The sequence below is a fragment of the Vitis vinifera genome, chromosome 18 (genome assembly GCF_030704535.1).
Source record: "Vitis vinifera cultivar Pinot Noir 40024 chromosome 18, ASM3070453v1".
Taxonomy (NCBI): domain Eukaryota; kingdom Viridiplantae; phylum Streptophyta; class Magnoliopsida; order Vitales; family Vitaceae; genus Vitis; species Vitis vinifera.
Window position 1 is genome coordinate 2,683,876 of NC_081822.1, and position 15,023 is coordinate 2,698,898.

Sequence of the window (15,023 nt, forward strand, 5' to 3'; positions counted from 1 at the left end):
ATAATGATGATAGCATATTATATAATCGACAGACATAAGTCTATTGGGATTTATTTATATATTTTTTCAGTCAAATACAGAATAATAAAATAAATCTCAAGAATAATAAAACAAAATAAATAATAAGCTTGTCAGGAGCTGCATATGAGTGTGTCTCTTTTGTGTTTATGGTGAGAAAGACAATTATCTTAATTGCATCCACTGGCTCTGTGACATGGTGGGGATTTTTTTTATTTTTTTCTCCCCAATATTTTTTATTTATTTATTTTTAGTGTTTAATTCGTCAAATTTTCATTATATTACAAATGATTAAATTAGGAAAAGAAAACTACTTTCACGGGAAAATATTTTCTATACACTTATATAAAAAAAAAATCATAAAATAAAAATTCAAGCAATTATCTAAAAAAAATGAAAATTTTCATGTATTTTTTTTTTTTTTGTTAAGAGTAGTACATTTAATTATTTAGGTACTATATTTTAATAACATAGATATTACTTTGACTATTTTATGTATTACATTGAATTAGTGAGTGCATGAAACTTGTCCTATTAAGGATGGGACGGATATCCGAAAAAACTCGTCTTATTGTCACCCCTAATTGAAAATGAATTAAATCATATGGTTCTATTTTTCATTTGCTCATGCAAAACTAAGGATGAAAAAATTTTAAAAATCAATAATTGGCAATCATTGATTAAGGATTCCTAAAACAAATTAAAGATTAGTAATCCTTTTTTAGAAATCCAATGGTTTGAGGGTCATACATAGAGGGAAAGTAATCAAAAGGGAAGGTATCCAACAAAGAAACAAGATGAGCTCTTCTTTCTTTTATGAGTTAGGAGCCATAATAATAATAATAGTTAAAAAAAATACGAAATATGAAATAAACCCTATTCTAATAACTTTTCTATGTAAAGTTTATTTGTCTGACGACTTTTCTTTAAAAAGTAGCCTTTTTAAGTATTTAATTAATTTTACTATAAAAATATGTAAAAGGCTTATTATCTCAATCTTTTTTTGGTTGGTTTAGGTTTTATCTTACGATCAATTCTTAAATATTTTATTTTAATTATACAAATAAGAAAAATATAATAATTATTATTATTTTAAAGATAATAATGTTAAAAGAATATATTTTTTTTATTTTCCACTGTTTTTTCTTCTTACCACTCCATATCTTTACCATTATACCACGTGAAAACACATAATTATAATATTATCACATTTACCGTGTCAAACCTTTACATCCAATTATATCACAAAAAAATCTCAAGATCCCAAAAATGTAGTCAACAAACATAATAAAATATCCACATTTTCCTTAAAAATAAAAATTTATCCTTTGGTTAATAAAAAATTTAATTTAATTTTCTGTTTTTATAAAAAAAAACTGTTTTCAGTTATTTTATTTTATTTTATTTTTTTTAATATTTTTCCCATGATCTTGGATTGGCTCGATTGGCTTGGGCAAGTTTTACAGGAGGCGGGAAGGTGAGAGAGTGAAGTGGATGGGGAATTCCATATCTAGAAGGGCGAGAGCAGTTATGATTTTTACGCATTACATTTAAAGCCGATTTCAGAGATCAGATTTCCAGCTTCCACTCCTAAAAACGACAGAAATGAGTTGTTTGGTAAGTTTGGTTATCGGGGAGGGGAGTGGAAGAAGGGAAAAAGGGAGGGAGAATAGAAAGATATGCCCGAGTACCAAGAAAAGTAGTTAAAAAACGCATCGGCCAATCGGAGAAGTTGTCCTCCGCACTCACTCCGAATTACGCGCCACTGCTCTTCGACACCCACGATTGACAGTTTTTTTTTTTTTAATATTATTAATTATTAATATACTAAATAAATAAAAAATAAAACGAAAATCAAATCAAAAAATAGAAAAGACAGAAGAGAGAGGGGAGAAGGAGAGAGAAAACTCTCACACGTAGAAAGGAAACGAAAAGACGCGGACTCTCTCTCTACTTTCTCTCTCCTCCATTGACAGACCTCCGATCTGGAGTTCGTGTACGGCACTCTGTTTTCAGGTGTCGCATTTTTCATTTGCCGGAGTTCTCTTTTGATTACTTTTGGGTATGTGTGGGTGTGTTTTTTGTTGGGTATAATTTCAGAGGCAGTTAAGAAAATGACGTTTCTCTAGCCCTAGTTTCTGTAATGCCGTTCTGATCTGATCTTCATACTCTGTTCATTTTTGTTATATTTGATTTATTTGGTAATTACTCTCATCTTAACGGTTAAATTTTATGGAATTTTATTTTGTTTCTTTATTTTTATGTGTATATGGAGATCTGGTTCGTACAATTTTGATCTATTCGTTGTATGTACAGGGTGTGGCTTTAATAGTTGGGAACGTTAGTGTGTCAGCTTGTGGTGTATCGCCGATTGGTTTCATAAAATTCTTTGGATAATTGGATTGGATGCGGTGGAACTGAGGGTGTGATGTTTCTCAGGCCGCGGAAGTGGATTTTGGGTTAATTCTGAGGAGGGAGTTCTCGGGCATTTGCATTGCTGGCTGAGGTATGAGTTTTTCATTTAATTTGATCATTTTTTTAATCACGGGTTCATTGTGAATATTTTGTATTTTAATGGTAGAATTGTTGCTTATTTTATATGCTTTGTTTAAATTGATTGGCTTGCAATTTGGGCATCGTCTAGAATTGGGTTTGTAAATATAGTGGCTTGTAAATTAGAAATCTGCAGTTTGGGTAGTCTTCTGGAGTCTCCTTGTGGTTTGGGTAATTTTATTTCTAGGAGTTGTGGTGGAGAAGCATATTAAAAATGAAGAGTGGAAATTTGTTGATTACCGTTTTTGATTTCTAAGTGCAAATTGAATGTCTATTTTGGATTTCCAATACTAATTTTGGGAAATTTGGATTCAAGGAATCAGGGTTTGACATTCAGAATTTGACAAGCTTATTTAAGTGAAACTTGAAAACGGGGTTTGTCAGGATTCCAAGAAAACTGATTGGATTCTGGTGTAGATCAAAACTGATTGGATTCTGGTGTAGATCTTTTATAGATGCAAATGCAAGAATTGATCAATTACTTTGGTTTATAGGCTTCCAAGAAATAAAGCTTAAGTGGAGTATTGATGCGAATGTCAAAGTCTCCCTCCCCTGAACCACAGGAGCCCATATCCTCATCACCTTCTCGGCCTAGGTAAGTGTTGTTCTCTTCAATTGATTTCTTGAAATGTGGTAACTGATTACTGATGGTAATAAATCTCCCTTTTTTTTTTTTTTTTGCCTTTTTTTCCAAAGACATTTTCATGCATTTATGCTGCAACCCTGACAAGATAGTAAACAAACAAAAAAACAAAAAAATAAATAATCAAAGTTGAAAGTGAATTCCAAACTTCGTTTTGTGGATCCATTTATATTGATCTTTCAAGTGTATAAACTTACAATTGATTCAAGACTCCTTTAGAATGTTCAAATTGATCTAGATTTATACCTGTTTTTTGGAAATAAATGCTTAATTCCAAACCAATGAATATCAATGGTGATCTTTCAGGGAATCCAATGGAATATCGGGAATGGATGATCCAGAGAGTACAATGTCAAGAGTTGCTCATTTTGTTGAGCAGCTACATGCCAACATGTCATCACCACATGAAAAAGAGCTTATTACAGCCCGTTTACTAGGTATTGCAAGAGCAAGAAAGGATGCAAGGACACTCATTGGTACCCATGTTCAAGCAATGCCATTGTTTATATCTGTTCTCAGGAGTGGCACTCCTGTGGCAAAAGTTAATGTGGCTGCCACTCTTAGTGTTTTGTGTAAAGATGAAGATCTACGACTAAAGGTGCTTCTAGGGGGTTGCATTCCACCATTACTTGCACTTTTAAAGTCTGAATCCACTGAAGCCAGGAAGGCTGCAGCAGAAGCTTTATATGAAGTTTCCTCTGGTGGACTGTCAGATGATCATGTGGGTATGAAAATATTTGTTACAGAAGGTGTGGTACCCAACTTATGGGACCAACTCAATCCAAAGAACAAGCAAGACAAAGTAGTGGAGGGGTTTGTTACTGGGGCTTTGAGGAATCTATGTGGTGACAAGAATGGGTATTGGAAAGCTACACTTGAGGCTGGAGGAGTAGATATTATTGTGGGGCTTCTTTATTCTGATAATGCTGCTGCACAATCCAATGCTGCTTCTCTCTTGGCACGTCTGATGCTGGCTTTCAGTGATAGCATCCCCAAAGTAATAGATTCTGGAGCTGTTAAGGCGTTGCTTCGACTCCTGGGTCAGGAAAATGATATTTCTGTCCGTGCCAGTGCTGCTGATGCTTTGGAGGCTCTTTCTTCAAAGTCAACCAGAGCTAAGAAAGCTGTTGTGGATGCAGATGGTGTGCCAGTTCTCATTGGGGCTATAGTTGCTCCATCTAAAGAGTGCATGCAAGGGGAGTGTGGCCAAGCTCTACAGGGGCATGCAACACGAGCTCTAGCGAACATCTGCGGTGGGATGTCTGCTTTAATAATGTATCTTGGAGAACTTTCCCAATCCCCCCGATTAGCTGCACCAGTTGCTGATATAATTGGAGCTCTTGCCTATTCTCTAATGGTATTTGAGCAGCAATCTGGTGTTGAAGAAGAACCTTTTGATGTGACTCAGATTGAAGATATTCTAGTAATGCTACTAAAGCCCCGGGACAATAAGCTGGTTCAGGAGCGAGTTCTAGAGGCTCTGGCCAGCCTGTATAGTAACAAATATCTCTCAAGATGGATCAATCATGCTGAAGCAAAGAAAGTGCTCATTGCACTCATAACAATGGCTGCTGCTGATGCACAAGAGTATCTCATACTCGCTTTGACGAGCTTATGCTGTGATGGGGTGGGGCTCTGGGAAGCAATTGGAATGAGGGAAGGAATTCAGTTACTCATATCATTACTGGGCTTATCCAGTGAACAGCATCAAGAGTATGCTGTTCAGTTGCTGGCAATCTTGACTGACCAGGTTGATGACAGCAAGTGGGCTATCACTGCTGCTGGTGGGATTCCTCCTCTGGTGCAGCTACTAGAGATTGGATCTCAGAAGGCAAGGGAGGATGCAGCACATGTTTTGTGGAATTTGTGCTGTCACAGTGAAGACATCCGTGCCTGTGTTGAGAGTGCAGGAGCTGTCCCAGCATTCTTATGGCTCCTAAAAAGTGGTGGATTGAAAGGACAAGAAGCCTCAGCTATGGCTCTCGGAAAGCTTGTTCGCACAGCTGATTCTGCCACCATTAACCAATTATTAGCATTGCTCCTGGGAGATTCTCCAAGCTCTAAGGCCCACATAATCAGAGTTTTGGGTCATGTACTGACAATGGCATCACATGAAGATCTAGTGCATAAGGGTTCTGCTGCCAATAAAGGGCTGACATCTCTTGTCCAGGTTCTCAACTCCTCAAATGAAGAAACCCAAGAGTATGCAGCTTCTGTGTTGGCCGATCTATTCAGCACTAGACAAGATATCTGTGATAGTCTTGCAACTGATGAGATTGTGCATCCTTGCATGAAGCTTTTGACCAGTAAAACCCAAGTTATTGCAACTCAATCAGCTAGAGCCTTAGGTGCTCTCTCACGTCCAACCAAGGCTAAGGCTACAAACAAGATGTCCTATATTGCAGAGGGAGATGTCAAGCCTCTAATAAAGTTGGCTAAAACTTCTTCCATTGATGCTGCTGAGACTGCAGTTGCTGCATTGGCTAATCTTCTGTCTGATCCCCAGATTGCTGCAGAAGCCCTTGAAGAAGATGTTGTTTCAGCTTTGACAAGAGTATTGGGAGAAGGCACTTCAGAAGGTAAGAAGAATGCGTCACGTGCTCTTCATCAATTACTGAAGCATTTTCCAGTAGGTGATGTGCTCACAGGAAATGCTCAGTGCCGTTTTGCTGTTCTCGCACTTGTGGATTCCTTAAATTCAATGGATTTGGATGGGACTGATGCTGCTGATGCTTTAGAAGTGGTTGCACTCTTGGCTAGGATGAAGCAGAGTGTGAACTTCACTTATTCTCCGTGGTCTGCTCTTGCTGAAGTCCCCTCAAGCTTGGAGTCCCTTGTGCGCTGCCTGGCTGAGGGACCTCCTCTGGTGCAAGATAAGGCAATAGAAATTCTATCTAGGCTTTGTGGGGATCAACCAGTTGTGCTTGGTGATCTTTTGGTTGCACAATCAAGATCCATTGGTTCACTTGCTAATAGAATAATGAATTCATCCAGTTTAGAAGTAAGAGTTGGAGGAACTGCCTTACTCATTTGTGCTGCGAAGGAACATAAACAGGCTGCAATGGATGCACTTGATGTATCAGGATATTTAAGACCTCTTATATATGCTTTGGTTGATATGATGAAGCAGAATTCTAGTTGTTCCTCTCTAGAAATTGAAGTGAGAACTCCTAGAGGATTTATGGAAAGAACTGCGTTTCAGGAAGGGATTGAGTTTGAGGTTCCTGACCCAGCCACTGTCTTGGGGGGCACTGTTGCCTTGTGGTTGATATCAATAATTTGTTCGTTTCATGCAAAGAGCAAAATCACTGTGATGGAAGCTGGTGGACTTGAGGCCCTCTCTGAGAAGCTTACAAGTTATGCTTCCAATCCACAGGTATGGTCTTTTCTATCCTTATATATATGTAGACAAAGAGTGAGTATATACCGACACGAGCCAATCAAAAAGGAGGGAAGAGGGAAGAGCATCCCTAGTATGCCAGGAATACACAAGTGTTGCTAAAAACCTAGAAAGAAAACAAAAAAGAGAGTTGGATCTTATACAATCAATAAAGGAAAAGAAAGAGAAACTATCAAGTTCCAAGCAACCTCTAGAACACATAAATAAGGAATGAACAATGTGTCTTTCAAAGCTTGAGCTCCATCCTCTTGAAGGCCTTACAATTCTGCTATTGTGAAATTCCTGAAAGCAAACAAAGCAAAATCATTCTTCATACTTTCTTTTCTTTACCCAAAAACTTCCAAGCCACCCTCACAAAAACTTTCTAACCAACCTTGACAGCATCAAAGTGACTCCAAAGGGCATAAAAACTAGTAGCCATAAACTTCCCACTATGCCACAATGAAGGATATGGTTGATTGGTTCATTATTATTTCTAGGGCTACAACTTGGCAGGTTCAAACCAACCTGACTTTTTTATGGGCATAGGCAACTTAATTTGCAATTTGGGTTTGGCTTGGGCAAAACAATGTCAAACCAAATTAAATTTGGGTTTGACGCAGGTTAGGGCTTGAGAAACACAAGCCTAGCCTGAACCCAATTATATATTTTGGAAATTGTTTAAATATATTACATAAATCTTATGTGACAAGTCTTTTGTTTTTATTTTGAAACTTTGGATTCATTTTATTGATTGTAGCATAGGGTGTAGCTATTGGATTGATTAAGTAAATGAATGTAACAAGAAGAAAGAACAGAACATGATATAGGAAGGACATCAAATCTCAACATGATAGTCAGGTCAATTGTGATTATCTTTTAGTGGACTCTGAAACATGCTATTAAAAGTGACATAATTTTAGAAGAGCGAATGTTAGTTTCTGTACCACAAGTTCAGGATATTAGTTCCTGATGTTTAATGGAAATTTTCCTCTTTCAACCTTGTGCATTTTGCATGTTTGGGTTTAAAAGGTGGATATTGTAGGTTTAGTAGCTAAACCAAATGATGATTTCCATTGACAGGCAGAGTTTGAGGATACTGAGGGTATATGGATTAGTGCTTTGCTCCTGGCTATTTTGTTCCAAGATGCAAATGTTGTTCTGGCCCCTGCAACCATGCGCATCATACCGTCACTTGCACTTTTAATGAAATCTGATGAAGTGATTGACAGATTCTTTGCTGCCCAGGCAATGGCTAGTCTTGTTTGTAATGGAAGTAGGGGAATAAATCTTACAATTGCAAATTCAGGTGCAGTTGCTGGGTTAATAACCCTAATTGGTTACATAGAATTAGATATGCCAAACCTTGTTGCTTTATCTGAAGAGTTTTGTCTGGTTAGGAAACCTGATCAAGTTGTTCTGGAAAATCTTTTTGAAATTGAAGACATAAGAGTTGGTTCCACTGCTCGCAAATCTATACCTCTATTAGTGGATCTTTTGAGACCAATTCCAGATAGGCCAGGTGCCCCTCCAATTGCTGTTCAACTATTGACTCGTATTGCAGATGGAAGTGATACAAACAAACTGATAATGGCTGAAGCTGGAGCATTGGATGCTCTAACCAAGTACTTGTCTTTGAGCCCTCAAGACTCTTCTGAGGCCTCAGTGTCTGAACTGTTGAGAATACTATTTAGCAATCCTGATCTTCTTCGTTACGAAGCATCAATCAGTTCCTTGAATCAACTAATAGCTGTGCTGCGTTTGGGGTCAAGAAATGCTAGATTCAGTGCTGCTAGAGCTTTGCATGAGCTTTTCGATGCTGAGAACATCAGAGATTCTGAGTTAGCTAGGCAGGCGGTTCAGCCCTTGGTTGACATGCTTAATGCTGCATCAGAGAGTGAGCAACAAGCTGCTCTTGTTGCCTTGATCAAGTTGACTATGGGAAATTCATCAAAAGCATCTTTGATGACAGACGTGGAGGGAAACCCCCTTGAGAGTCTTTACAAAATTTTATCATCTTCTACTTCATCCTTGGAACTAAAGGGAAATGCTGCACAACTTTGCTTTGTTTTGTTTAATATTCCAAAAATTCGAGCATTGCCGATGGCCTCTGAATGCATAGAACCCCTTATATTGTTGATGCAATCTGAGAGCAGCACAGCTGTAGAATCCAGCGTTTGTGCTTTTGAGAGATTGTTGGATGATGAACAACTAGTGGAGCTTGCAGCAGCTTATGATATTGTGGATCTCATTGTTAGCTTGGTTTCTGGATCAAACCATCAGCTCATTGAGACTTCCATTTGTGCTCTCACAAAGTTGGGGAAGGACCGAACTCCCCTCAAGTTAGATATGGTCAAAGCTGGCATTATTGATAATTGTCTTGAGCTACTCCCTGTTGCACCCAGTTCATTATGCTCCTCAATTGCGGAACTGTTCCGCATCTTAACAAATAGCAGTGCAATTTCTAAAGGCTCAGCTGCTGCAAGAATTGTGGAACCCCTTTTCATGGTCTTGCTTCGTCCAGATTTCAGTATGTGGGGACAGCATAGTGCTTTGCAAGCTCTTGTAAATATTTTGGAGAAACCACAAAGCCTTGCAACACTAAAACTTACTCCTAGCCAAGTCATTGAACCACTGATTTCATTTTTAGAGTCCCCATCTCAAGCAATCCAGCAGCTAGGCACAGAATTGCTATCTCATCTTCTTGCACAGGAACATTTTCAGCAGGATATTACAACAAAAAATGCAGTTGTACCACTTGTTCAGCTTGCAGGAATTGGAATATTGAACTTACAGCAGACAGCAATCAAGGCATTGGAGAACATCTCTATAAGCTGGCCAAAGGCAGTTGCAGATGCTGGGGGCATTTTTGAGCTTGCAAAAGTTATCATTCAAGATGACCCGCAACCACCTCATGCTTTGTGGGAATCAGCTGCACTGGTTCTCTCTAATGTTCTGCGTTTCAATGCTGAGTACTATTTCAAAGTTCCTCTTGTTGTTCTCGTGAAAATGCTGCATTCAACACTGGAGAGCACTATTACGGTGGCTCTTAATGCCCTGATTGTTCATGAAAGGAGTGATTCGTCAAATGCTGAACAGATGACTGAAGCTGGTGCCATTGATGCTTTGCTGGACCTTCTGAGATCTCATCAGTGTGAAGAGCCTGCTGGAAGATTACTTGAGGCTTTATTTAACAATGTGAGAGTACGAGAGATGAAAGTCTCCAAGTATGCAATAGCACCTTTATCACAGTATCTGTTAGATCCACAAACCAGATCACAATCTGGTAGGCTTCTTGCAGCTCTTGCTCTTGGTGACCTCTCCCAGCATGAAGGACTTGCTAGAGCCAGTGATTCTGTATCAGCATGCCGTGCACTGATAAGCTTGCTTGAAGATCAACCAACAGAAGAAATGAAAATGGTGGCAATTTGTGCATTGCAGAACTTTGTGATGCGCAGTAGAACTAATAGGCGAGCTGTTGCTGAAGCAGGTGGCATATTGGTAGTTCAGGAACTACTACTTTCTCCTAATTCAGATGTTGCTGCGCAGGCAGCATTGCTGATCAAATTTTTATTTTCCAATCACACGCTTCAAGAATATGTGTCAAATGAGCTCATCAGATCATTGACAGGTAAGTTACAACTGAAATAATTCAATCATCTTTTACCATGTTGTTGGTATTCTGTATCACAAATTTGAACATTCAAATTTATATGCCTCAACTTAAATATCCAAAAAGATATAAGCATTCATAAGCTGTTAGCTTGTACATCAATATTAGTTTCTCTGACACATTGCACATAAATATTTCATAGGAAGTGTTTTTTACATATTTAATATCTTGGTCTGTTCACTACAAATTGCTCGGATGCCTTATTACAGATCAAGATTTTGGTTTTTACTTGGGCATTTGCTCAAGGCATACTACCTTGAATGCACATACACACAGAGAGACACAGAGAAAGCTAGAAATGGCTTAGATGCATAATTATTGCAGCTGAAGGTTTTAGTATTTTCCTGGGTAACAGAGAGAGAATATAATGTTTGGGTTGTTAGCTACAAGATGGGCAGATGCCTAATTATTGTTCAAGTCGAGAAGAGCCCAAGAAAGCGAGACTCAATTCATATTACATTGAACACCCATACAGAGCACACGACAAATTGTTGTTTGGGTGCATTGTTATTACAGACAAAGGTTTTTGTTTTTTTTCTGGGTATTAAAGAGAGAGAGAGAGCATTGAATTTGGATGCATGGTTAGTTCGGATGTAGCTTTTGGTTATTGTCCGAGCATGTGCATGAGAGAAAGAGGGAGAGAAGAGGGGAGGGGGGAGGGGGTTGTATGATGTCTGTGTTGTTCTACAAGTTGTTCATATGCATATAGTCATTGCAGGTGAAGGAGTTGGTTTTTACTTGGGTATTTTCTGAAGTCATACTGCATTAGAGATTGATTATATATGTATAGGAGGAGAGAGAGGGTATAAACTGTTTAGACGCATATACACACACACACATATGGAGAGAGAGAGAGAGGGGCTACAATTTGTTGAGATGTATAATTTTTATAAATAACTGTTTTGGTTTTTGCTTGTGTAAGAAAGTGAGAGAGAGGAGAGGAGGGGGGATACATGTGTCTAAATTTGAAAGCAAACCTGTGTGATTATCGTGGGAAAAAACCAGTATTTTTGTGGCTCATTAAGAAATGAGATTTTATATTGAAATATTAATGAAGTTTTAAAAATTCAGAGAGAAACCATTTCAAAAATTGATATGTGCTTACCATTGCTAATAATATTAAATACCTTGATTTTGATGCATGAAATTTAAAATTGGATCTATGTAGAATTATTTGGGGTCTGCTAGGTGGTACTATATTAAGAAGTAGAATTGATGTCAAAAATAGGCATATATAATGTATTGGAGACAATCCCGGCCATTAAACTTTTTGTGCTGCATTCTCCAGTTTCTTAGCTAGGATCCAACAAATTCCCATTCTGAAATCTTCCGTCATCTTCTTTCGCCCTTTCACATAGTGGTAAAGGATCAATGAAAGCATGTAACAATGTGAATATGTTTTATATTGATATGGAAATAAGATGTATACAATTCAATCTAGGTCAATCAATTCATTTATTGGCAATGTATTTCCAATGACCTATACAAATTCTTGACAACATAGGGGCAATTGGATCGCTAGGCCCATTCTTGTGAGGACAGGATGGTGGATACTATACCATTTTGCCATAGTCTTTGTTTTGTAATATTTTGAAGGAGATGAATAACTTGAGACTGAGGGCCTTTTATTTCACTATTAGAGGAAACAATGCAAGGCAGGTCAAACCTTGCATTAGTCTTGTCCTAACAGGATGATATATGATAAGGAAGCATTTGATCCATTTTCTTTTATGGCTATGAATTTTTAAGAACAAGGATGCACTGACTTTCTTTAAGAAATTCTAACTCTGAATCGATAGTAAGGGGCATGTTTTGAAAAATCATTAATAGGAATAAAGATTCATGGGGATTACTGATCAGTCAAAACCAGATGGGTATATGCCTGATTAGAATGCTGCTCTGAAGTGGCTTTTTTGCTTCTAAGCAATAAAGGATGCCCTAGTAGAGGTTAAACCTTTCTGTCTTGACTTTGGTGCTTTCTGCTGTCAGGAAATTGATTGTATGCAATTGGTCAAATCTTGGAGGTTTTCCACTGTTACTAGCCATATGTGAATGATCTTAGTCTGCTATATATTCATACTGACCATTTTTTAGAACATGATGGCCAGTAATTTGTCTCAAGATTGTGGATTGGCATAATATCAAGCAAGTTGCTTTTAGCTAATGTTTTTTGTTACCTTAGTATAATTTGTTTTCTTATCCAGTTTATCCCTTCATTGTGTTGAAAACTCACTCTCTTTTTCTTTTATTTTATTTGTTTTGCTCTCTCCATTTGGATATTGAGTCCCTGCCATTTTGTTGTCATGCAGCTGCATTAGAGAAGGAGTTGTGGTCCACAGCAACCATCAATGAAGAGGTCCTGAGAACCATAAATGTGATATTTGCCAATTTTCATAAGCTCCATATTTCTGAAGCAGCTACCCTGTGCATTCCCCATTTGGTAGGAGCGCTCAAGTCTGGAAGTGATGCTGCTCAGGAATCTGTCTTGGACACCTTATGCTTGTTAAAACATTCATGGTCAACCATGCCAATAGATATTGCCAAATCTCAAGCCATGATTGCAGCTGAAGCCATTCCCATTCTGCAAATGCTTATGAAAACCTGTCCACCAAGCTTCCACGATAAAGCAGATAGCCTCTTGCATTGTTTACCAGGGTGTTTGACTGTTACCATTAAGCGTGGGAACAACCTAAAGCAGGCCATGGGGGGAACAAATGCTTTCTGCCGATTGACAATAGGCAATGGTCCTCCACGGCAAACCAAGGTAACCATGAATGAAAGGTTTATATGCAAAAGCAATCAGCTCACTACCTTGTTTATTTAGTTTGGTAAAAAAATCAATGTTTTTTTCATGGGTGGGTATGTTGGGAAGGGGGGAGGGGAGGGTGGAGATTAGTTTATTTTGTCTGTTAGTCATTGTTTTGCTTAGTGGTTCAAGGAAGTGAGCTGCAACCGAATTTCAAGTAGATTAATTTCATAAACGATGTGACAGTCTCTGGATCCTTCACTTAGTTGCTCAAGGCATTGTTGCAGGGCTCTGCATCGTATACTTTAGTTTTTGCTTTTTGAAACATTAGGAAGTACACAGCAATTGGAAATATTAATATAATTATATTGATTATATCAGTTTATAAACATTGGAAGTGGAATAATTTCTATGAAGTATTTTTTCAGGAGGTTCAGATGATGAATATCATGCATAACTTTAATTTTATACCATAAATTAATCTGAAGTTTGATATGTGCAGTTTTAATCTTTGTTTTGTGCTCTTTAAAGTGCTCTAAGTTTGACTTGTACACCATATCAGATGGTAAATTGTCATTAAGCTGTCACTATTAGTTAGAGCTACTTTTCATATTAAAATGTTCTTTCACTTTTCCTAGGTAGTGAGCCACAGTACATCCCCAGAATGGAAAGAAGGATTTACATGGGCATTTGATGTACCACCGAAGGGACAAAAGCTCCACATTCTATGTAAAAGCAAAAGTACTTTTGGAAAGGTAAGTACATTTTAATCTGCTGCTTTTAGTTTAATGCCCCTCACAAACATGTTCAGTTATTCCAATCACCATGTTGCTAGTTAACGCGGACTTCATTTCCTGTTCAACTCAAACAGATGAATTATTGAAAACCCTTGTTTTTCTTGCGAATAATAACAATGCCCTTGAAAACCTAACATGAAGTGGGGATTGTGATAATGATGATATGGTTCAATTCGCTGTTTTATGACATCCTGATAATGTTTTTTATATGGCTGGCTTTCTCAGACAAATCTTGGGAGAGTGACCATCCAAATCGACAAAGTTGTCACGGAAGGTGTATACAGCGGATTGTTCAGCCTGAACCATGACAGCAACAAAGATGGGTCTTCCCGAACACTAGAAATCGAGATTATCTGGTCCAACAGGATATCAAATGAGAGCATGTGAAGGGTCATGCAAGAATATATATCTATAAAAGAAAGTGCAATGAAGTCAGGGGGGTCGCAAGCCAAGCAGCAAAGGTGAATTGGCCATGTTTCTGCCCCACAATGAGATGCTGGCGGTGGGTTGGTTTTGTAAGTATTTATGTCTGTTGATGGTCCAGTTTTGTAGTTCTGAGATTAATGCTTTTGCCTCAGGGATAAAATGTAAAATGTTGGTATTTTCTGAGGCTAGAGGAGTAAGAAAAGTGTCCCACGGTGTTAGGGGGTTTCAAGTCTTGTTTAGTAGTTTGTTGTACAGGTCAGTCAGTCCGTAGGCACTAGCAAATCTTAGACATATTTTAGAGAAAGGAATGGCATTGGAAAAATATGATTGATAGAACTCTGCTTTTTGCACAGAAAGTCAATGCTGGAAGTGGCCTTATTTATTGTGTTTACCTGGAAACGTATTTATACATACACAAGAAGCCAGTATTTGGGATTTGATTTGTATATAAGTCGGAGGAGGTGCCACTTGTTATGGTGTCTTTTCTTGCATTTTTGGAACATCTGGTTGAACTGGAGTACAAGCAAAGCAACTAGCGCTTAATGCCATACCATTTGAATCCGGTTGGAACGAAGCTTCTACAGTGCCTCTAGCCCTCTCGGACAAAACCTCAAATTCTGGTGAGCTTCCCTGCCTATAAATTTATGATTAACAAAGCCTGAAAATTTGCCTAGCTTCTGCCTGTGGGAAACCAATCTTTTTCATTCTGATTTGCACAGCATTTCAACACTGTTGTACAAGTATAAATTTATGTGCATTTTTTCCTTTTTCCATTTTTTTTGTAAGCT

At 38.0% G+C, this 15,023-nt stretch overlaps 1 protein-coding gene across 3 annotated transcripts; it reads left to right on the forward strand.

Annotated features, from left to right (window-relative positions):
- Window positions 1-1,872: 1,872 nt before the first annotated feature.
- Window positions 1,873-15,008, forward strand: LOC100260874 (protein CELLULOSE SYNTHASE INTERACTIVE 3). 3 transcript variants are annotated; one of them, XM_002285833.5, is made up of 8 exons: window positions 1,873-2,080; window positions 2,335-2,524; window positions 3,066-3,166; window positions 3,521-6,590; window positions 7,677-10,224; window positions 12,576-13,030; window positions 13,651-13,767; window positions 14,035-15,008. In XM_002285833.5, the coding sequence occupies exons 3-8, from the start codon at window positions 3,099-3,101 to the stop codon at window positions 14,194-14,196; spliced, it is 6,420 nt and encodes a 2,139-aa protein (XP_002285869.2). In that variant the 5' UTR covers window positions 1,873-2,080; window positions 2,335-2,524; window positions 3,066-3,098; the 3' UTR covers window positions 14,197-15,008. The 3 variants fall into 3 exon arrangements, with proteins under 3 accessions (XP_002285869.2, XP_010664193.1, XP_010664192.1); XM_010665891.3 differs by having other exon boundaries at window positions 1,889-2,219; XM_010665890.3 differs by having other exon boundaries at window positions 1,889-2,034.
- The last annotated feature ends 15 nt before the right edge of the window (window positions 15,009-15,023 follow it).

Excerpts from the sequence above, each read along its gene's own strand:
- LOC100260874 (XM_002285833.5), top strand. The coding sequence starts at position 3,099 with ATGCGAATGTCAAAGTCTCCCTCCCCTGAACCACAGGAGCCCATATCC. Across the intron at positions 13,031-13,650 it reads GTCCTCCACGGCAAACCAAG|GTAGTGAGCCACAGTACATC; the intron begins GTAACCATGAAT and ends CACTTTTCCTAG. Across the intron at positions 13,768-14,034 it reads GCAAAAGTACTTTTGGAAAG|ACAAATCTTGGGAGAGTGAC; the intron begins GTAAGTACATTT and ends TGGCTTTCTCAG.